The sequence below is a fragment of the Lampetra fluviatilis genome, chromosome 16, assembly GCF_964198595.1.
Source record: "Lampetra fluviatilis chromosome 16, kcLamFluv1.1, whole genome shotgun sequence".
NCBI classification, from domain to species: Eukaryota; Metazoa; Chordata; class Hyperoartia; order Petromyzontiformes; family Petromyzontidae; genus Lampetra; species Lampetra fluviatilis.
The window spans coordinates 1430370-1454584 of NC_136290.1; the positions used below are offsets into that span (position 1 = coordinate 1430370).

Genomic DNA, 24215 nt, shown 5'->3' on the forward strand with positions numbered 1-24215 from the left:
TCACGAAAGCTTTAAATCGAAAAGGAATGTGATGTTATCCACACAATGGCTTTTATTACAAATTGGGCCCTATTCCATCATTCAAATCTATGCTGGATAAATGACTAATCAAGTCGTCTCAATCTACCACGAATCCATAATATAACAATCCGACTAGCTCGTGCACATGTTTTGATCTCATCAAACTATCTCTACAATGGTCAACCTCTGGGGTGTATTACCTCCTTGGCCATTAGTCTTGACGAAGTCATCATTTCTTCTGGTCAAGCCCACTTAATTTTTGTAACAGTCAAGATGATGTCTTTGACGATGTTCTCCAATCCTACTCAACATCGTGTATGAATATTTTCCATCCACCAATTTGCCAGTTTAATATGTACACTCAAATATATTCAAGCATATTAATCTCACCATATTTTGAGGACTGTATTTGAATCCAGTTCAAGAAATTACCACGGCCATTGCTATTGATGCTACCACAGACTCTCTGCAACTTTCCTGCTTCATCTGCACAGTCATCTTCACGTATCCTGGTGCAACCTGCTCTTCTTGACAAGTCTCAATGCTTTCATTCCACTTTATATTATGCACGTATATGTGTCTTACCCTTTCCCATTGGGAGATTCATAATATATCCTGTATGTATCCAAATGCACATGCCAGATTTATTTTTCTAGTTTGAGATGTGTTTCTTGTCAGCTTTAAGCAGGCGTTAATATGTGTCACTGTATGATTGAGTGAGCTGAAATGTAACAAATCAACTAAAACGTGCCTCTAGCCCTTAAATATATGAATTGGCATTCACCCAGGGTGAAAATTATAGTTTAGTTTATTGCTTAACCCCACTCATATATTTAAATTATATCACACCTTAAATATCTTTGTTTTAAAATTTTTATCTGGTATTCAGTTTTTTTATAAATGTTGACAGTTGTTAAGACGACGTAGCATCTGTGCTGATATTCTGCTTGTTGTTGTTGTTCTTAAAGGCATGAGAAAGGAAAAAAACACCTGGGTTATTTTTTCAAAGAACAGAGTTGAAATTAATTTAAATGGAGATTGGAGATTCATTCCTGGAATTAACTTTAAAAGTAATGTAAGTATATTTTAAAGAATAGTATTTTATTATTATAACTATTGTCAATGTGCTTCAAGAACTTTACTCACAATTGGAAGTTTTCAGGTTAACATTTATGTTTTGAGTCAGTTCAGTCTATTCAATATTTGGGGGTAATAAAATAAGTACCCCTCTAAGAAGCCATAATGAAATCCAATAAGTAGAATGGCTCCTGTCACGAGAATGTATAATGTCCACCGCTGGTTCAAGACAGCCATCATTGCTCATACTGAGCAATGCTGGCTGTCACATTGCAATACTACAAACTGTAAATATAAGTTTACATGTTTTATTGCAATGAAAACTTACCCATAAACTCAGCTCTCAACAAAGTACCTCGCCACTGACTCAAGTTCCGATCCACCATATGGTATCCCGCTGAATCTCACCAAGTTCCAGAGAACGTGTGTTGGTGTAACCATCAACCTCATAAGAACATCAACAGGCTGCTGCACACATCTCTTTCATTAATTAAAATTTAAAGACAAGCCACATTGCAACTGTGGTGATGTAACCCAAACTATGGACCATATAGTAAACTACTGTAGTCTATGCTGCTTGAGCTGAGGAGTAGCGAAACTACACAAACTCTCTCCTGCAGATTCATATTCTTAGGTTTTTTCGGTAAAGTCACGTAGATGGAAAATATTAAAAGAAAAATAAGAAGTAAAACAATTGTTTAAATAAATTAAAATAAATAAAATAAAAAATAAAATAAATAAAAGTAAAATAAAATATAAAATAAAAATCACGACGTTTCGGAGGCAACACAAGCTTCCGTCTTCAGGTGGAACCGTCACAGCACGATTGCTGTATCAAGTAAGAGAAATTCCAAGAAAACAGTCCTTGTATATATACTGGTTGAGGGTGGGAGGAGCCAAGGTAGGCCCCTGGATATTATTATTGTGAGGTTCGGTGCGGCTGAAGCACGCTGCTAGGAATGAGCCTTTGTTGTGTAGACTGGTTGAAATGGGAGGTTCCAAGAGTTGTTAAGGTGCGGCTGATGTAAAGATGCGGTTGCTGTAAATGGGACTGAGCCTTTGTTATGTAGAGGTGGTGCGGCTGAAACCGCTGCTAGGAATGAGCCTTTGTTGTGTAGACTAGTTGAACTGGGAGGTTCCAAGAGTTATAAGGTGCGGCTGATGTAAAAGTGCGGCTGCTGTGAATGGGACTGAGCCTTTGTTATGTAGATGAAACAGCACTTTGCTACGTTGCTGGGATTAATTCTAGATTTGCCAAATATGTGTGGCAAAACTTAAAGCAGGAAAACCAGTGTGTGAAAAAAGAAGAAACTATACGATAACTGAAGAATAGTGCCTGTCAAATAAGATGGTCCAGATATGTGTAGTTAAATCTTTTTTGCATGTTTAAGTACATCTTTCCAATGATTACTGAGTTTGTACCCATCATCACGGTTGAAATTATGTCTGTGTTTGTATATTTGGATGGCTTCGTGTACAAACCTTTGATGGTAGCCAGGAGGTTTGCAGAGCGCCTTGGTCTCGGAAAAGACAATTTCATGAGAGCCCACAGCATTGTAGCAATGATCGGCAACGGCAGAAGAATCAGTTTTGCCGTGTTTCAGATCTGACTTGTGCTCGCAGACACGATCAGAGATATGACGTTTCGTTTCTCCAATGTAGCAATCACCACAGCTGCAACTCAGTTTGTAGACTCCAGGGTATTGTAAGTCAGGAATGACAGGCAGCCCTCTCATGGCTAGCAGACATATCAACATTAGCTCCTGAACACATTACCATACATGATAATATAATTGCTTATTGAGCAGAGAACCTTTGGTTATGACTTATTCATTTTATTTTTTCAATTTTTGTCTGAATAAAATTGACATGATTGAAAGTTACTTATTATTGTTTTAAAATGAAACAATGTAATGCCATAATTTAAAAAAATGTGATGTATTGAAATGTAATTTCAAGAAGGAAATTTTAAGCTCTAATTAATTTTGTTTGCATAATTTACAGATAATACTTTATCTGGTAGATGGACTGCCACTCACTTCAAAAGACCGAGAGACAAAGCTTACAGTGTCAGTCAAACAGTACATATCATCAATTGAGCAGATGAGTTGCCCTGGGATCAATAATGGATCTCAGATATTGGATCAAACTGATGCCAATTACACAGTGCCAACGAACGGAATTGTTTTCATCGATGTGCCAACTTCCAAAGAAGCAAATTTCCTGACTCTGGAGGTATGAACCATCCCAATGTATCAATAGTTAAATGTTAAAATGCAATGTAATCGAGGGGCTGTATTGTCTTGGTGTGGTCTTAAAATTGTTGTTGTTTTGCTGCATTGCCCAAAACTTGCATTTGCTCTTGACAAATTTGCAGGTACAGCAGTCCCTCGGTTAAAGTTTTTAATCTGTTTTATGAAAACTGTTGTTAACCAAAATAACCGTTAGATCGAATATAGGAATTACATGTTAAAACATTAATCCGTTCCAATACGACCAGAAGTTGACATTTTTTTACTTTAAAACATAGTTTATAAGGCTAATTGTTTTCCTACTCTTTTTTTTCGCGAATTCATTTCAGGGGCCGTTGCAACCACTAATAATTCACTTATAAGCTGCAAAAATAAGTAAAAACCACTGAGTCTGCAAGAGAGCTGTTTCCACTGCCAAAACAGAAACCAATGTAAACAAAGCCAGTCGAGTTGTAAACGCTCATAAATGGGCTGGTTGAGGCATGCTCAGCCCACTAAACGAGCACTCGTATTGGCTGAAATTGGCGCATGCGTGCATAACGTAAACATACCGTTTATCAAAATTTAAACTTTATTCACAACTATACAGTTCTATGGGAGGCGAAACGTGAACCGAAAAACCGCTAACCGATATCATTGTTAACGGAGGGACTACTGCATGTTTGTACTTCCACGCTCATATATATATGTTTTGTGACTGGCTTAACTTTTATCTAGGTTACTCGTATAACCTTTATTGTATTTCTTGTTGATGTAACTTTCTGACCCACCCGACTGGACATCTGTGAAAAGAGCTTAAAAACTCACCAGTTTCCTCCAGTATGAATACATATTCTGATTCTGATGTACAGGCAATCCTTCACTCAGGTAAAATTGACTTTGGCTTTGCTTAGAATTGACGTTGTCTAATGTGTCTGTTCATGGTGTATTTATTGTGCTGCATCTAACAGGGGATTTGTGTTTGTGTGCACGTGTTTACATCAAGGCACGATTTGGTGAAGTAGTTGTTTGTAATTCGATATCAGCATGGGTGAGTTTTCAAAATGGATCATTTTTGCACGTGACAGCCAGTGAAACCAATGTCAAGGTGAGAATCCTGAAACTTGACACCATCGATTGTGTATACTTCTTTGTTGCATATAGAATGTTGCTTATGACTTGTCCTTAAAGAAAGGAATTCTGCAGTGGGTGTTCAAATCACACATGACCAGGTGAAGCATACGTTACTTGCCCTGATGGAATAATAACAGACTCACACTATGTTCACAATATGCGTCATTACCGATTTACAGGGTGAGTAATTTACTCTTCTCCCTGCACAATCAAGCCTGATATTCCAAAAATAAACGCACAATTGTTTTCCTTCATGTACTCACGTGTTCAACATGTAAACTTACATAATATGGAAGTTTTTACAATCATTTCACCCTTTACAAACCTCTGCTTTTTTCTTTAGGTTGGGAGCCCAGTTTCCTTCACATTAAAAAGCTCAGACAGCAGCATCACCAAAGTGTCTTACCAGGTAATGCTGTTTTGCACTCAAGCTACGTTTTTAGCTCTAAGCAGGCAAATATTTCAATACTCTGTGATTTACAACATAAATATACATTGGGCCAACACTACCTGTTACAAGAGCATGTTAGACACTTATTTCCTACTAGCGGGAAGTACCTGGCATTGCTCGGGGGTAAAATATATTTCAAAACTTATTTTAGAAACATAACATATATACACAAATACTAAACTATTGTGAAAGCCCAGCGTTCCATTTGTCCAGAATTTTTTTTATAAGAGGATTGAAGAAGTCCTGAATGTAAAGTAATAAAAAGTGGCAGGTGAATAGTTGTCTAAAAGGTTTCTAAAAATTGTCGACCCCCCCCCCCCCCCCCCATAAAAATATATTTTTACCCCCCCGTAGGCATATATACCTACACACGCTACATACAATAGTGAGTAGTGTCTAGTGACTGTAGCAGTATCTGATGACTATAGCAGTATCTCCTGACTGTATAGTCGTATCTACCAACTCTGCAGCAGTATATACTGGCTATAGTAGTATCTACTGACTGTAGTATTATCTACTGACAATAGTAATATCTACCAGAGCCTACGGACGCATCTATAGTAGTAACTACTGACTCTATAGCAGTATATAGTGACTAGCAATATTTACTGACTGTAGTAGTATCTACTAACTCTACAGTAGTATATACTGACTGAATAGTACTATCTACTGACACTATAGTAGCAACTAATGACTCTATAGTAGTATCCACTGACTATAGTATTAATTACTAACTCTACAGTAGTATATACTGGCTCTATCGTAGTATCTACTGACTGCAGTAGTATCTACCGACTCTGTCGTACCATGTTGTAACTACTGACAATAGTAGTATCCACTGGCTTTACTAATAACTATTATAGTAATAAGTAATATTTAAAAAACTTTTTTAAAAACACGCTTTTATGAAATGTACTAGTAATGGAAGAACACCACGACTCTATGAAGTGGCCCGAAGCTTGCCATAACGTAAGGGACCGGGGCCAATTACAGCCAACGTCAGTTGACCGTGGACAATTAGACCCAAGCCGAAACATAACATATGAAAAATGTTTAAATTTTTTTAATGATAGAATATATTATTGTCATCAGTATGGCATAGGTATACCAAGTTTGCAGTCGATACCACATTGGGAAGTGGGTTAAAATTGAGTTACAAGATTTGAGGATACAACAATGACAACGACAACGACAACAACGACAACAACAACCGACAGAGTGAGTTAAATGAAATCGTGTAAAAACAGACAAAACACACGATGACAGAGACCACCAAAACTACCACCACCGCGTGGGGGTAGTGGTGGTGTCATAGACTGTTGTTAGTTCGTAACGAGCAGCATCACCTATGAAGTATGGACACATACAGACACAGCCACTAACACACAGACACCACACACACAGACACCACACACACAGCCACCACAACAACAACAACCGCCATTCGCAATTAAGTGGCAGTGACGTCACCACGACGCTTGTGCCAGGCTATGTGCACCTTGAGGCCACGTGAAGTGTCGAACGCCCGCTGGCAGGAGGTCACGGGGCAGACCCAGGTGCCACGGGTCGACTGACTGAGATGACTGGCTGATGCACCACCTGTGCACCCTACTGTGCCAACTTGCTGTGTTTTAGCCGCCCGGCACTCCGCTCGTTGTTGTGAGCGTTGCTCCTCCGCCCTCCGTTGTTGTTGGAGGACGACTGCCTCCAACTGCCCAGTAGCGTCCTTCACGAGCCTCCTCCACAGAGGCCGATCTTGACACCGCTGGTACCAGTCATCAGCAAGTCCACTAAGCTCCACATTCTTCCGTACCACTTCGCTCCATCTCTTCTCTAGCCAACGCAGCCTTGCCTGCCGGAGGAGTTCACCAATGGGAATTAGTCCAGATCTTTCAAGGATTTGTGAGCTTCTCACACAATCCAGCCTGGTTCAACCCAGGATGGATCGTAGGCAGGCCAGCCTAAATGTTTCTAACCGGCGAAGTTGTTCCATTAGGGGGGTCCACGTTTCGCAATCGTAGAGAAAGGAGGGGATGACTGTGGCCGAGAAGACCTGAAGCTTCGTGCGGAGCGAGAGACCAGGTAGCTTCCACACAGCATTACGCAACTGATGAAAAGATTATTCCGCTCGACTGATTCTGAGTGAGACCTCTGCTGTTAAACCGTAGCCAGTCATGAGCACACTGCCAAGGTATGGGAAACTCTCTACTCTCTCCACAACTGCGCTATCACCAATTGGAAGTTGTGTGGGTGGATTGTCCGATGGTATAAAATACCCAGGCAGGTGCTTAGTTTTGGTGGGACTAATGGTAAGGCCCCACCTCTTAGTGGCAAGCTCCAGGTTCAGCAGCAGCGCCTCCAACTCCTCCTCTGAATGAGCAGCAATTAACAGATCATCAGCATACATAACATGGTTGAGCAATAGGGAGCCATCCCTTGACCGCACCCGGGCATCGATCAGCCTCCCATTGTATCTATACCAAATGGAAATTCCTCCGGTACAGCTATTGAAGGCTTCACGAACTACGTGGTCGAAATAGATGTTAAAAATGTGGAAGTCAGCGGACATCCTTGTCGTACCCCAAGGTGTACAGGGAATGGCTCTGACTCCCGGCCACGTCGTTTTACTCGGGCCCGCTCACCATCATGATGGTCCTTAATGATCGTGAGCAGAGGGTCAGGGACTCCGAAAGCATGAAGAACAACTCAGAGCACAGGCCTACTGATGGTATCATAGGCCTTGACCAGGTCAATAAAGCAGAGATGTAGGTCTTGTTGGAATTCCCTACACCTTTGCTGCAGCAGACGGACAAAAAATATGGCATCTGTGCAGGACTGCCATTTCCTGAAACCGCATTGGGGCTTCACAAGCCTCTCATCAGCGTGCCTAGCAAGGCGATGTTGAATAATCCTTGCCAGGACCTTTCCCAGCACACTGAAGACTGAGATGCCCCTGTAGTTGTTACAGTCTGTGCAGTCTCCATTCTTAAAGAGGGGGATCACCATGGCATCCTTCCATTCCTGCAGAACCCATCCAGTGGTCCAGACTGTTATGATGTAATGTAGGGCAGTCTGTGCACAAATGCCACCCTCCCTCAGCATTTCACTTGGTAGATCATCTCTGCCCGGTGCCTTCCTGGTCTTTGACTCTGGATCGCCTTCAGGACTTCCTCAACAGATGGCACCTCAGCTAGCCACTCACAGGGGGTGACTTCTTCTTCCAATATTTGAGGCACTACAGCCTCAGCAGGGTCATCACCACTTTGTCCCACTTTGTTTTCCAGGCTGAGGGATTTCCCGTCCCCCAGGACCTCACAGAAATGCTCAGCAAATCTGTGAACCTGTTCCTGGGGGTCGGAGATTGGATCACCGTTCTTTCCGCTAATGAGGGTAATAGGTGTGGTGCTGCAGGTTACTTTTTTGATGGAATTAAAGAGCGATTTGTGATCGCGGGCCATTGAGGCAGACTCCATCTCCTCAGCAACCCGCGACCACCACCTATCCTTGCAGCACCTCACGGCTCTCCAAATCTCCGAGCAAAGGCTACGATAAGCCTCCTCATTCTCAGACGTGGGATGCTCTAGCCGATGATAGTGGGCCTGTCGCTTTTTCTCAGCCAGCCTGAAAACCTCCTCTGTCAGCCAGGGTCTCTGGGAAGGTCTGGACCGTGTATCCAAAGCAGCCATTACAGCTGCATGAGCCACAGTCCTAAACCTCGCCCATTTCTTCTCGACATCAGGAGGAGTCGGGGACAATGCCAACCCCAGGCGCAAGCGATGATGAACTTCTCGCTTGCAACTTTCATCAGCTAGCTGAGACCATGCCACTATGGGTTTGAATGGGGTCCTGGGTGTACACCCACCACCGGAGTGGAAGAATGGCAGGCGCATCTTACAGATGACAAGTCGATGGTCAGTGGACAGATTAGCTCCACGGTAGGTCCTGGCATCAAGGACATGGGCCCGCATCCGCTGTTCCATCACTATGTAGTCCATTAGATGTTCTTGCTTGGACCCGGCATGCATCCATGATGTGTGGATGTGCCGATGCCGGAACAGCTTGTTGGTAATTACAAGCCCATGGGCTGCACAAAAATCTAGCAGCCTCCTGCGGTTGTTATTGAGCTGATCTGGCCCATGCCTTCCAATAACTCCAGCCCAGGTGCCAGCATCATGACTAACTCGGGCATTGAAGTCACCCAACAGGATGATTCTATCCCGAGGGGCCACTTTAGCTAGCACCTGTCATTGAAGGCATCTGACTCAGCGGCCTTGACTGCATCCCTCCACGGATGTTCGTCTTCCGTGGAGGCATAAGTAACCATGACCACCACTGCTCGCCTCTGTTTGATGGGAAGGCGAGTCCAAAGTAGCCTGGGGTTTACAGCTTCATCACAACTCACCGCCATGCGCCCACACCCCCTCATTCTTTTGTTCAGAAGAAGAGCCACCCTGTTGTTTGGCAGTCTCCTGTCCCAAGCGGAGGACGGTCCACTCCTCATGGTGGCAGGAGCCAGAGCCGGTCCACCGGACCTCCTGAATACCACCGAGATCCAGGCGGTACTGGTCCAGCTCCCGACAGAGGAGTGGTAGCCTCTCTTCTGCAGTGAGCGTTCGAACATTCCACATGGCCACACGTAGTGGTTTTTTGTTGTTTCTCGAGGAGCCCCGAGGGTAAGGATTCAGTCTCCTGGCTCCGCCAAATGGGGTATGGCCAGGAGACATCATAGACGCCTGTCTCCACAGGGCCACCGGCACGAGCCTAGTGCATTTTTTAACTCGTAGTTTAGCAGTAAGTAATTGAAGGTGGAGGGGATACCAGCCCCTCGCACCCATCCAGAGCCCTTATTTGGCCACTGTGGTGGTTACAGATGCCATGAGGGGAATGGCCAATTTAAGTTGGCCTTCCCCCAATGGCACTGCCCACCACAACGTTGCCATCCCGCACCACGAGTAGGTAGGGGGTTGCTTTTGCCGGACACACACACAGACACACCACACACAGACACCACACACAGACAGACACCACATGAGTACCTACGAAGGCTGGAACTACACACATACAGACACCACACACAGACACACATAGACACCACACACACACAGCCACCACACACACAGACACCATACAGACACCGCACACACAGACGTGGTGAGGCCTAGTCCCATGCAGAGCCTCCGGACTCGCCTAGATTTCCCAGCCGGCCGAGGTGGCACCTTGGCAGTCTGGGGCTGAGCTGCGACCCCGCACCCCCCCACCCACGACCCCCCCCCCCCCCCCCGCTCTACAGTAGTTATCAACGGCATATAGTAGTAGCATGTAGCGACTCTATAATAGTAACTACCGACTATAGTAGCATACACTGACTATAGTAGTAACTACTAACTCTACAGTAGTATCTACTGACTCTATAGTAGTATCTACTGACCATAGTAGTATGTACGGACTGTATAGTAGTGTAATAAAGCTCGTTGAGGCGAATTATGGAATCCGTCCTTTATTCAACTTATGTTACAGTTTACTTCACGCTGCTGATAGGCAGCGTGAGAGGGACAGATAGAGAGACTTACTGCCACGTGGCAACTCGGAGCCCCCCTCCCGCATGGCCCCCTTCCTCTCTTCGTTCCCGTTCTGACCACGTGTCGTTCGTCTCCACCCCTATTTAATACCCGGGTCACGTGGTACGTTTCCGCCAATCTTCGTTAGCCTGCATGGAATCTTCCAGGCTCCCTCGTCAGCTCCCGGGACCACACCCCTGACTCATCTCCCCATTGGCTGTGGCCAAAGCCAGCAGAACCAATCCTTATAGCTGTCACCTTTCCATCACGTCAGGGCCATGCCCCTAGGCTTCCCCCCATTGGCTGTAAACCAGGACCGGCAGAGCCAATCACCATGACGAGTTGTGATACGTCAGTGAGCCAGATATATCCTCATATTACAGTAGTATCTACTGACTGTAGCAGTATTTACTGACCGTAGTGGTATCTCCTGTCTGTAGTAGTATGTACTGACTCTATAGTAGTGTGTACTGGCTGTAGTAGTAGCTATACTAACTGTATAGCAGTATGTGCTGGCTGTAGTAATAACTATGCTAAGTATATAATAGTGTAAACTTCTTGACTTTCATGACTGCAGCAATTTATATTGTTTGATTCTTTGGGTGAAGTGACGTAGATAAAAAAAATAATAATAAAAACAAAGTGAATAAATAATCATTAATGAAGTAAAAAAGCATCAAAAACCCCAAAACACTAATGTAGACTGTAGCCTGGTTCTAAATTAGAGTGAGTATACTGGCACTCTATAATGTAGACTGTAGCCTGGTTATTAAATTTGGTGAGTGTTCTGGAAGTCTATAATGTAGACTGTAGCAATGATTGTTAAACTGAATGAGCATTTAATAACCATTATAGATTGCTTGTACACTCACCGAGGCTAAGAACCTGGCTACAGTTTACATTATAGACTGCCAGTACACTCACCCAGCTTAATAACCATCGCTGCAGTGTGCATTATAGACCACCAGTACACTGACCAAACGTAATAAGCAGGCTAGAGTCTACATTATAGACTGCCAGTAAATTCTCTCCGATTAAGAAGCAGGCCACAGTCTACATGAGTGTTTTTTTAGTTATGTATTTTTAAATTAAATTTTTACTATTTTTATTATTATTCTTCTATCTATGTGACTTTACTCTTTGGTTCTTTCAGTAAAGTCACGTAGTTAGAAATAAAATCAAATAAAACAAATTACGACGTTTCGATCGCAACACAAGCGGTCGTCACCAATAATATAGTACTTACCTGACAGTGCAGTGGTGAGGCCTAGTCCCGTGCAGAGCCCCCAGTCTCGCCTATATTGCCCAGCGGATTCGATCGCAACACAGGCAATTGTCTTCAGGTGAGAGAGAGAAAGCTACTGAAACAAGGTCTTATAGAGGCCTGAGATGGGAGTCCCCTCAGGGTAAGAGGGCGGGGCTAGAGATGGTCTCTCTGAGGCTGTGGAAGTGGCCATTGTATTGTGAGAGATTAGCATGTCAATGATGATTCGGTGGCAGATCGAGTAGGACATCCAGCCTGTCAATGCAAAGACATCCAACCTATTGATGCAACTCCGAGAGTCAGCTAACATCGGCAGTAAGGATGGAAACATCATAGCAGGTTAAGACTTTACCTGGTTAATCACATCCTTCCAATTATTGCACAATTGGGACCCATCTTCTCGGTTGAAGTTGTGTCTGTGTTTATATATCTGGATGGTTTAATGGACAAATCTTTGATGATAGGCAGTGGGTTTGCACAGTACCTTAGTCTTGGAAAAATCTATTTCATGTGAGCCCACAGCGTTAAAACAATGATCAACCACAGCCGAAGTATTGGTGCTACTGTGTTTCAGATCTGCCTTGTGTTCACTATCACGGTCCGAGACACCGGGGTATTGCATGTCAGGGATCAATCCTTCACAGATGGGACCAGATTACGATTTTTATGTATTGTGTTGAGCCGAACCTTGAACTTGTGTTTGTTCATGATTTTGGAAATATTTTGGTAACCCCTGCTTTGTATGGCAAGGTGATGGTTTTGATTGGGTCCTCAGATGGTTCCCTCCACAAGGAAACTAAACGACATGTCTAACTGCACAACAGTGTATTGATTTAATTACACAATAGGCACAGAGTATAATTGGCAATTCGCTTCAGAATAAGAATATTTATTTCGACTGGAAGAATCCGATGAGTTATGAAGCTCGTTTTCACAGATGTCTGGTAGGGGCTTGAAAGACATTACGTGACAAACGCCTTTAAAATTTGCCTTATCCGTTTTGATTTGTTTTTCTTCAAAGAAAACATTTCCATTTTTATTACTCCACTTGGTCCAGATTGTGCATTTAAGTCAATGATCTTTGACACATATAATTAATATTGCATTTAATTTCAATAGTCTTCTTTCGTACGGCAGATGTAGATGCAGAGCAAAAACTACAATTTCACACTCAGGTGGTCAAGCCAGATAACCACATCAAAAGCAGCGGAGTGTTTCGCTGTCTCGTTCGTATTTGTGAATCGGCATTGCATATGTTGTAAGGTCTGTTCTGGATGACCACAGTCACGCACTGGAGAGTTTTTAATTTTCCATTTGGGCACCAAGCATTTGCCATGGTTTGTGCAAATGTGGTTTAGGGTGGACTATGAGCTTTGTGGAAGATCAAACCCAGGGGTCCTCTGTATTGGATCTTTCAGAAGGTGTTTGTGAGTCATTTTGAACTCCATTCAGCTCTCCAAGTTTCATCAGGGTTGAATTCGCTTTGTTTAAGGTTAAGTGCATGGGTCCAAAGGGCTTGCATCACTTAAAGCGATGACAGGGGATATTATTGAGGTCCTGATGAGGGTTGCAGCATTGCGGAAGATAGGTGGGGGAGAGTTGTGAAAGTATGAGCAACCAGGGTGTTGGGGTCGACTTGAGGGTTTCGTTGGACATCAACAAGTCTGGTGCACAGTACTTGGCTACGGAGTACACAAGGGCCATCTATTATATCTGTAGCACTGGTGCTGATTCTCCCCAGCTTATGCTTGCCAGTTCCTTGATCAGGTTGATCCTTGTTTTGGTCTTGGCAGCTACCTTTTTCAGATGGTCATGGAAGGTTAGCATACGGTCCAGCTTCACTCCAAGATAGGTTGGAGTGGGATTGTGTCACAGTATTGCCACTGATCACTATATCAATTGTGATATTACTAAATGCTGGGTATGACATTACGTCCCTTGCATATGGCATTGTCGCCTCAAGGTCTCTAAGATCTGGGGATGCAGCACATCTCTGTGTTCCCGATTTTTTTCCGGTTTAGCTCTCAGGCTCTAGAACTGTCTTCTGTGAGCTATCAGGATCTATGAGTCTGTGGACATTTTCAAAATACGTCTAAAAATGTATTTATACACTTCCATTTCTTCAAGGTGATACAAATAACAGAAGATGAGAGAGAAAAGACTGCTGTAGTTCGGTTATGTGGAGAGACAACATAAAATGATGTGGGTCAGAAGGTGCAAGTGATGCAAGTGGAAGGAAAGAGAACAAGAGGAAGGCAGAAGTAGAGGTGGGGCGATGTGGTGCGATTGGACATGGTAGCCCGAGGAGCGGAAAGAGAGATGGGACAGGACAGTGTGGAGAAGCTTGACAAGGACAGTGGACCCCACATGAGTGGGGCAAATGCGTGGAAGAAGAAGATAAATGTTTTTAGCATTTCATTATTTTTTCTTAGTTGAATGAGTTATTTTACTGCTGTTTCTCATACAGCCCTTTGATCATTATTATACTGCAACTGGTGATGGCGTTCCCTAAACACTGTTGAGGAAAGCAAGGGGAAAAACCTCTTGTTATATTCCATAAATACAGCCCATAAGGCCTAGTAGGGAGTGAGGTGTTGTGAGGTAAGGGGGGGCAGTGGGATGGATAGGATGAATGGATCTTGAACCAAGAACGTGCCTTTGCACAGAACCAGAGGTTGACACCACTATACTATTTAAAACATATGTGACCAAATGTATTTGTTAAAAAAAACGAAATAGTAATTCTGATGTTTTTAAACCCAACTTAGATAATAATCTTGTTTTGGTTAATAAGGTGCAATTAGTGACCACTCCATGTAATCATCTAATGCTAGACTCAATGCCTTGTTTATAATTTATGGCTGACAGGATCATGTTGAATAATATCTCCTTTAAAATGAAGTGATTTGTTAAAAAAACTATTTGTAATTCCACGCTTGTTAACAATGCATTGTTGGTTTGTTTCCCAACAGGTCGTGTCAATCGGCCAGGTGCTAGAGGCTGGTGTGGCTCGCTTTCCACAATTTACGCTGACTCCCTCAAGTGCCTGGGGTCCTGTAGTCTTCATCATCGTATATTATGGAACAGACGATGGATACATCGTCCATGAAAGTGTACAGCTGAGGGTGCAGGATTTGGAGAACAAGGTGAGGCTAGACCATGCTGGACTGCTTCTCTCAAGTGCCATACTCACTTAAGAGACATGGCCGAATGGTAGGGAGTTTGGTGCTTGTTTCAGAGCTTCGCAAGTCAAGCCTAGCGGCTGCCATATTTAACGTTGCAGGTGTACTATCCATTAGTACATGCCAACCGCTTTATAATGGGTGTTAATTTCCTTGTGACTTTATTTTAAAGAGGCCACGTGTACTAGCATCATTGTCCAAATTTGATCAATTATAAATTATCTCATTGGGAAATCACTATTTACAACATCATGTGCCTATTGGCATAATAATGCCCATTTATTGGCTGGTTCTGCATGCAACTTGTGATGCACAGGAACAGCTGTAACTGGGAATTCCCTTGATTAGACTGCAGGAAAAACGTAGAATGTCGAGGAGATATGTGATGTTAAGGTGATTTGAGTTGCTGAGACATTTTTGCCTTGTATAAATTAAATCCGTATTCTTACAAGGTTATAATTAACATCAACCTTTATGCCTTAAGACCAGTCCTTGGCATTGGGATCATCTCGAGAACATTTTATCAGGTCTCATCCTTGGCTTGGGGAGTGTGACTCTGGTCTGAAGACTTGGCTTAGAGATGTAACGGTGTACATTATGCAGGAGACGAGTTGACGGAGGCAACACGTATTTTTTTTTTATAAAACTCTACAGTAACAGTCAGCTATACAGCCTAGGAACACAGCCTACGGCTACACGTGCGTGACACTGGCTACGCTCTCAGGTCCTCCGGCTATGTAATTCCTAGAGGAGGCTATCTGACCCGACCTAGCCAGGGTATGGGTCCCAACCACTGGCCCATCGGACCTGGCCCTGATAAGGGCGTCGGGCGGGGGGTTCCCAGGATCTCACCACTGAGCCACACAGTCCCGGCCCTGATAACGGCGGCGGGGCTAGGGGTCCCATGGTCCTATCTAGCTTGCTCCGTCTTCCTTCTTCACTGGCTCCAACAACTCCCCGAGCTCTCTTGCGCACCGCCCTATATACGCCCCTGCTCCCGAGGGGCGGGGCTGTATGCGGACGTCGATGTAGCCACCCCATGCACGGACCGTGATGTAGACACCGGCTACATAATGGCTCGCTACACCCCGGTACGTACCACCTCTACATCACCCCCCCCCCCCCCTGCATAGCTCGCAGCCGGCCCGGCTGCAAAAACCTTATGCAATAAAGAACACATCCAAAAAGCAGAACCATGTGTGTGTCCCGTAACAACAATAACACAACAATTAACAACAACAACCGAACGCCCCTATAAATAACCCAACCCTCCAACACTCAACAACAAAAACATATATACAATGTCAAAGAAAAAAAAACGACATTACGCCATCCCGTGACCCATGCCCATGACCCCACACGCCCAAGCGAAGCGGGACATCCAGACAGTCAAAAGGGGCTGCTCCGACATGGCAACCTGGCGGATCCGGCCGCACGTCACGAGAAGTGGCATAATTTAGCGCGAGTCCGCTTGGCCGGTCCGTCATACGGAATAGGGCATGCTTGTCCGACAGGCGGCCCAGGTAGCCCTGGAAGGCTCGGACCGGGTTCCCCGGTTCCGCACGTGCTCCGGGGATCCGGCTGCTGGCGTTCGGAGGCCGTCAATTCCGAGGCACCGGGGACTGTTGGGACGACTTGGGACCTTGGGCGTCGTCCAGCCGAGGTCCTGTAGCGCGTTGACGTGGAGCCCGGCACCCAGAAGCAACGTGGCCTCGAAGGCCGCAGTTGTAACATGTGACGAGAGCCGTCGCTGATTTCGGTTGCTCCAGCTTGCGTGGCGTTCGCAGGGGCGAACGACCTCCAGACCTCCAGTCCCCCGACCGTGCCGTGGCGAAGTAACAGTCAGCTATACAGCCTAGGAACACAGCCTATGGCTACGCGTGCCTGACACCGGCTACGCTCTCAGGTCCTCCGGCTATGTAATTCCTAGAGGAGGCTATCTGACCCGACCTAGCCAGGGTATGGGTCCCAACCACTGGCCCATCGGACCCGGCCCTGATAAGGACGTCGGGCCGGGGGTTCCCAGGGTCTCACCACTGAGCCACACAGAGTCCCGGCCCTGATAAGGGCGGCGGAGCTAGGGGTCCCAGGGTCCTATCTAGCTTGCTCCGTCTTCCTTCTTCACTGGCTCCAACAACTCCCCGAGCTCTCTCGCGCACCACCCTATATACCCCCCTGCCCCCGAGGGGCGGGGCTGTATGCGGACGTCGATGTAGCCACCCCATGCACGGAACGTGATGTAGACACCGGCTACATAATGGCTCACTACACCCCGGTACGTACCACCTCTACAGAGACACCAGCCTTAACATTTACCTTAGCAGAGAGGATCTGGCTTTGGATGGATTTGACACTGGCCTTGACCTAAAAGGCTTCCAGACGTTGCCTTGGGCTGGACTCATGTCTCTCAGTCTCAAACTCAGCCGCAGATTCTGGTTTTGAGCATACAGTATCTCTTGGGTTCCAGCCTTGAGTCCAAGAATGATTAGCACATGCCATGTGTTGTCCTGACTGGCGGACACAACTTGACTTAATTGTCACTTTCACAGGTGGAGGTGAAGTGGAGCACAACAACAGCCCAACCTGGGACTAGCGTGAGCCTGCAAGTCACAGCCTCTGACCCCCAGTCATTTATTGGCGTCATTGCGGTTCCAGCAAATTTATTTAGAGACTACCCAAGCCAGTTCTCCTCTCTCCTGGTGAGATACGGAGGTCACTGTTATCATGCACTCTTCATTCTACAGTAGATGCATTCAAGTGATGACTATTTACTTTCAAGTGTGAAATGCCCGCAGTTGTATGATAGCAAATGTGCATTCTACCTATCGCCAGAAAAGGCAATTTGTATGGGGATGCCAGTTATTTTTTTCCCCTGGACACGTTATTGAACCCCAATCTACGTTGTATGCTTACATGATGCTTGGTGTGACAACCACACTTATTTGCCAACCGTGCTAATCTGAGAATTGTAATTACAATTGGACTTGGGTTTTGTAGACTATGAAAAACACTTTGACTCAGAAGAAATTGAGGCAGTCATCCAAGCTCTCACAAACTAAGACCTAAGTAAAACATATTTATAAATAAAATTTCAAAATAGAACAGCCACACTAAGATTACATGAAGAAAGTATAAAAATATATATTAAAAGCAAAGTCAGTCAAGGAGAAGTTGATGAGTTACATTTAAATATATTTAATTATTTTTACTGGATACATGAATACATTTACATTGAAAGTATTAGCCATTTCATATTTACTGAATACATTAATCATAATGTTGAATGGGAATAGCAGCAGCATAATGTAGGAACTGGATAAAATAGGAAATTTAGTGGACAAGTGTGCTAGGTTTATTTCCAATAATAATTCCTGCTTCTTTGATGATGTCCACAGTTATACCACTATTCATACTGCATAATGACATATTTACTTGTTCAAGTGTGCCATCTGGAACTGGTTCCGCTTCATCTGAGAGATGATCATGTTCTCGTGCTATTTGACTTGTTTTGCGAAAGAGACATACATACCATGCTTCCACTAATTTGAATATTCTATCATGAGTTATGGGGGGTATTTCTGAGTGGAAATATGGGAAAAAATATTCCATTGACCTCATTTTGCTTTTGAATATTCTGAGTTTAAGACTATGTTATCTCTTAACTGCCTAAGCATATTTCTACCCACTTTTAATGCACTCTATCCCATAGGCATATACATGCTTTATCTAAACTTAGCTATGCCCTTTATCTGGCTATACTGAATTGCAACTCACATCACACCAATCTGTGATCACTTTTTGTGTTGAATTTGTTCACAACAGAGACATCTCTGACAATCTGGGGTTCAGCCATTAGAAACTTGTCAATCGCATTCCTCAACCCACCATATTGGCTTCTATGTGTTCATTTTATAGGATACGGTGTAAATTATTTTCATGGCTTTCCTGTTTATAAACTCTAGTAGATGCTCACTTCCCTTATCCCTCACTTCATTATTGTAAGGTAATTTATTTCATTCATACATTTTCTCTGTTCTGTTAATGTTGGAACATACATATTTGAATGATCTTTAACTTGTCGTGTTTTGAGAGCCTTATTGTAATCTTGATAACTTAATCTGATTAATTATTGAACACTGAAACCTTGAAGATTAACAATCTCACTTTTCCATACATGTCCTACCCTTTTTATAGTACTATTTTAATACATTTACTGCCCCATGTCTCTCATGAGTAAACCTTCATTGACATATTCCCATCTTATACCTCTCTTACACATCTCTCTGCTATCTGTTTTTACTGTCTACATCGAGCACCACTCATCATGTTCGTCAATATGGCTCTATATGCTAAAACTTGACACCCCTGCTGTTAACTGCTATAAAACCAAACCTCAGAAGTCTAAGCAACAATTTTGCAAAAGCCACGGGATCTAGCAAAAGGAAGTGATGGTGAGATGAAGTTCCATGAACTATATTGGCTATGATGACCTCCCTACCTTGCATGAAATGATGCATGGTGAGTTAGTTTTGATAAACGTTATTTACTTGTTGTCTCTCCCAACAGTATCAATATCAATACTATGATTATAATTATTACTGGTGGTGGACAAGCAACATATTTGAGGTAATGTTTGCATCTGCAGCTGTACCAGTAACACATTTATTGATTCCTCTGAATTATGTGCAAAGAACTACTGACACAGTTGCAATTGTTGACATTGACAGGCTAGGTAGACAATAAAAAAATCATTTTTAATTATTCGCTCATGAAATATGTTTAAATCTTACTGTTTGTTGCTTAGGCTGCTGGGCTGAGCTATGTGACTAATGGAAACATGGACTACTGGAGTAAGTATTAATTAGGTTGTGCAGTGATTAACGTCCGTGCCGAGTCTAACGGAATTCACTGTAAATCTACACACCTAGATCCAAATATATACCTGGCTTTAACCCATGATCTTCCCAATATGTATAATTACATAATTTATGTTGGGGAAATGTTTTTGCTTAATGCGGCAATTTTTCAGGAACAAATCTGTTGTGTTAAACAAGGAATTGATTGTTAAAAAAACCCTCTATTATGGATGATATTGGTCGTGAAAGCCTACGTGTTAAACTGAAGGAATTGCAGGAATACGATTACTTTGCCGACGGACTACACTTACATGTGTAGTGACATAGAATCAGTCACGTAGCGCTGGCTGCTGGCAGGGAAGGAGATCTGCAGCTCACAGCGGCCCTGACTGACATCAGGGCAGGTGATAGACCACAGAGGGATCTAGGGAAGGGTCACGGAAGGGGCACACCGAGAACCCGCTAGTAGATTCCAGAAGGGGGTGTGGCCGGGGGCTGAGCCAATCCACGCTGACAGTATAAGAGGGGCCCTGGGAGGAGACCTCGAGGCTGTCGTGTGGAGTGGGATCCCTGTCGTGCTGCTGGAGTCTTCACCGTCATCTCCTTCTTCACTATCTCGGCATCGCCAGTCAGGCAGTCTACCAGCTGTCCTGACTGGGAACTGTGGTTACTAAGTGTTACTGTCAGGCCGTGTTCATAAACAGAGTGCCTCCTATTCTTAGTGTCTCTGACTCAGTCACGACACATGTAAAAAGTTTGTGGATAACAGGAAGCAATTTTGCAATTGAGGATGGAAAAAATGCAGATTATCCGGGATAATGGGATGTAGAGAACAGACGTTTTCACATACTCTTGATTTAACAGATAAAAGTTGCATGTACTAGGGCATCGGTTAGATGAGTTCTGTATAACCACACATTTCCTCATCTGCACCCCATTCTTAGATAAACCACCTGTAAATAATGGAAAATCAAGGAAATTGGAAAATCGCTTACTCAATGATGGACTTCTGGATACCTGGTTTTGGCAGAATGGTGTCCTAGGGTAAGTATTATTTGTGTGTATCGCACCCCAGAATGCATGTACTGAGGTTAAACGAAGTTAGGGCATTGCTTATATTTTCACCAACTCTATAGGTCCAAGTAGCAGTGTCTATTGTATTGGAACAAAATCTGGGTGAATCTTAAGCGATCATTCAAATGGGGTCACATGATTGTACGGTTGGCGTATTAAATACGTTTCTCAACAGTTTTTATTGTTTCCTTAAATATTTGGTTTATAAACGTGTTGCTTAAATATGAATACATTTTTAAATGAAAGGATTGGATGTCACGTCTCTTAAAGGTCAGACAAGACAATCACATTCACAGCCACTGCCCCTGAAATCAACTCCCACTGGATTGCCGTTGCCTTTTCCATATCAAACACAAGTGGATTATCGGTGGATTATACCAGCACTCCGGTATGTATGCGTTATTTCCTCAAACCCCTTCCCTCATGACATTTACTTGTTTTTATCATCATCATCAGCCTGACTAATTTACTGCTGGATAAAAACCTCCTCATTGTCGCCATCACGTACGATTCTGTAATGTAACACACTTTAACTTATCGTACGTGGAGTGGGTAGATGGGACACCCACTGTCCCACGTTTTTCTGTGACCTTTCCATCATTTTTTCTCCTGCACCTTGGCTATGAATTTCATTCAAAATTTCCGCAACCAAAATCCCACCCTGAAGTGAATTTGGACGTTGTACTCAATGTGCTCATGTGGGGGGGATAAAAATTGACTTTGCTTTTTTAGGATTAACAGGCGACAGCCAAATCTTGCTGTCAGCCAAATCTGGCTGTCGCCTGATGAAGCTACTTGATATTACTGGCGACACGTCGTACTCAGATTGTAAATGTTGTGGCTTGGCTCTCCAACACACCGGTGTGCTGTACTAGTGACGAATTGGCATGTTCTGTTTACGTGACAACCCTTACTAGTTGGCTGTGTCGGGTGGTGGCAGGTTTTAAAGACACATTTATATATTTACGCGATCTAACCCAAAAAACCTTTTATGTATGGTCATTGTTATTCTTTGGTTATTTCGGTAAAGTCACGTAGATATAAAATAATAAAAATAATACAATTACTAAATTTAATTAAAAAAAACTAAAACTCACGACGTTTCGATCGCAGCACAAGCGGTCGTCATCAGGCAGAGAGAAATGGGCGGCAAACCTCCAACTGCAACTGTTTATAAAGGCTTGAAATGGGTGCAGCCCAAGTGTCAGAAGGAGTGTGGACAAGTGCTGCGGGGCAGCCTGAGTGGACGAGCCAAAGCTGTGAGTGGGTGGGGCACAAGAGCTGTGGAGCCAGCCCTTAGCGGCGAGCGGTGCAGTCCAAGTGTATCAGCAGTATGGGAGGGGGCAGGCAATGCTAATGCAGGAGAAGACAAAGGGGGAGAGAGAGGGGGCGGAGCACGAGGAGAGAGAAGGGGCAGAGATAGGTGGAGAGAGAGGGGGACAGACAGGGGGGGAGAGAGGGGGCAGAGATAGTGGGAGGGGGCACAGACAGGGGGCAGAGATAGAAAGTGAGAGAGGGGGGAGAGATGGTGGGGGTATTGCACCTCACTCCACACATCCACAATGCTGACGGTGGAGGTTGACAAGAAATTACAAATCAAGTCATTATCCAAAGTGGTTGATGACATAAATTGTGTCTGTGTCAATATATGTGGATGGCTTCATGAAAGAATCTTTGTTGATAGCCAGCAGGCTTACAAAGTACCATAGTTTTAGAGAAATCAATTTTCAAACATGGTAGGACCAATACTTCTGCCGTAGCTGATCATTATTTTAATGCGGCTGGCTTACACGATATTTATTTCTCAAAAACGATGGTACTTTGCAAGCCTACTGGCTATCAACAAAGATTTGTTCATGAAGTCATGCACATATGTAGACAGACAATTTCAAATGAGAAGACGGTTATGAACTCGGCAATCATTGGAAAGACGTTAACAACCACTTTAGGTCATGACTTCGTTTGTAATTTCTTGTCAACCTCCAACGTCAGCAGTGTGGATGTGTGGAGCAAGGCGCAATGCTCCCCATCTCTCCCCCCTCTCTTTCTCCCTATCTCTATCCCTTCTCTCTCCCCCTATCTCTACCCCCCCCCTCTCTCTCCCCCTTATATCTCTACTCCTCGTCTCTCTCCCCTCATATATCTACCCCCTCTCTCCCCCTCTATCTCTCCCCTCCTCTCTCTCTCCCCTGCCTCTGCCCCCTGTCTCTCCCCCTTTGTCTTCTCCTGCATTTCCTGCCCCGCCCATGCTGCTGACACACTTGGACTGCGCCGCTCAGGGCTGGCTCCACAGCTCTTGTGCCCCGCCCACTCACAGCTTTGGCTCGTCCACTCAGGCTGCCCCGCAGCACTTGTCCCTACTCCTTCTGACACTTGGGCTTGCACCCATTTCAAGCCTTTATAAACAGTTGCAGTTGGAGGCTTGCCGCCCATTTCTCTCCATCTGATGACGAACGCTTGTGTTGCGATCGAAACGTCGTGAGTTTTTGGTTTTTATTATAAAAATTGTTTTACTAATTTTTCTTTTAATATTTTCCATTTACGTGACTTTACCGAAAGAACCAAAGAATATGAATTCCTGCAGTCACGAAAGTTCTAAATCAAAATGTATGCTTATTGTTGTCAGTTTGAAGTGACCTCACCATTGCAAGTCACCATAAATTTACCCAGCGTTACATTTCTTGGAGAAGAGTTCATTGTGGAGGCAACAGTTTTCAACAAGCAGACACAGACAGCTCAGGTAACAATGAGGCACCTATAAGATCAATTAACACATTTGAAGTTTCACAAACCTTGGCACTCAACATTGTGAATTATAATTTAAAATAATTATAAATGTATAGTATATAAATAACGTTTCGGTACTTATGCCTCTTCCAAGACTTGGTCAGCATGGAAGAGGCCAAATGTAGTACCGGAACGTTACATCGATTATCCGGTGCCTTTGGGGGGAGGGGGAGCCGGATTTAAAAATAAACGCCGGATAATCACATTATTTAAAAAGATCTAATTTTTTCACATTCTTGATTGACATGTTTTTACGTGTTGTTATGTTTTTTTGTGTTTCAAATGTATGCGGTGAAATTGGCATAAATAAACATACAAATAGACACAAATAAATACCCTGTACGAAGTTACTGTATTTACTGTACCGTATTTACCATTCCAATCTCGAAGACTTTGCATGGGGTGATGTATATACATGCAGTATTTTCATTTTTTCGAATTATACGTAGTGTATAATGCACTTTATATAATATTTAACACTGAAATCAAGCATGGCTACTTTTTTCGTCACGCACATGGTGCCGATCACCGGACTGGCTACGGCCTTTAGAGCGGTTTTGACAGTTTCGCCGGATCGGTC

General features: G+C 43.8%; 1 protein-coding gene across 1 annotated transcript in view; it reads left to right on the plus strand.

Moving 5' to 3' along the window:
* LOC144936430 (CD109 antigen-like) overlaps positions 1 to 24215 on the plus strand; it is a 119759-nt gene that overhangs the window by 64504 nt on the left and 31040 nt on the right. The window contains exons 14-20 of the mRNA XM_078863480.1: positions 14709 to 14882; positions 17468 to 17617; positions 19485 to 19544; positions 19723 to 19768; positions 20719 to 20818; positions 21119 to 21236; positions 23475 to 23588. Coding sequence (XP_078719606.1) covers positions 14709 to 14882; positions 17468 to 17617; positions 19485 to 19544; positions 19723 to 19768; positions 20719 to 20818; positions 21119 to 21236; positions 23475 to 23588 — 762 coding nt within the window. The remainder of the gene's footprint in view (positions 1 to 14708; positions 14883 to 17467; positions 17618 to 19484; positions 19545 to 19722; positions 19769 to 20718; positions 20819 to 21118; positions 21237 to 23474; positions 23589 to 24215) is intronic.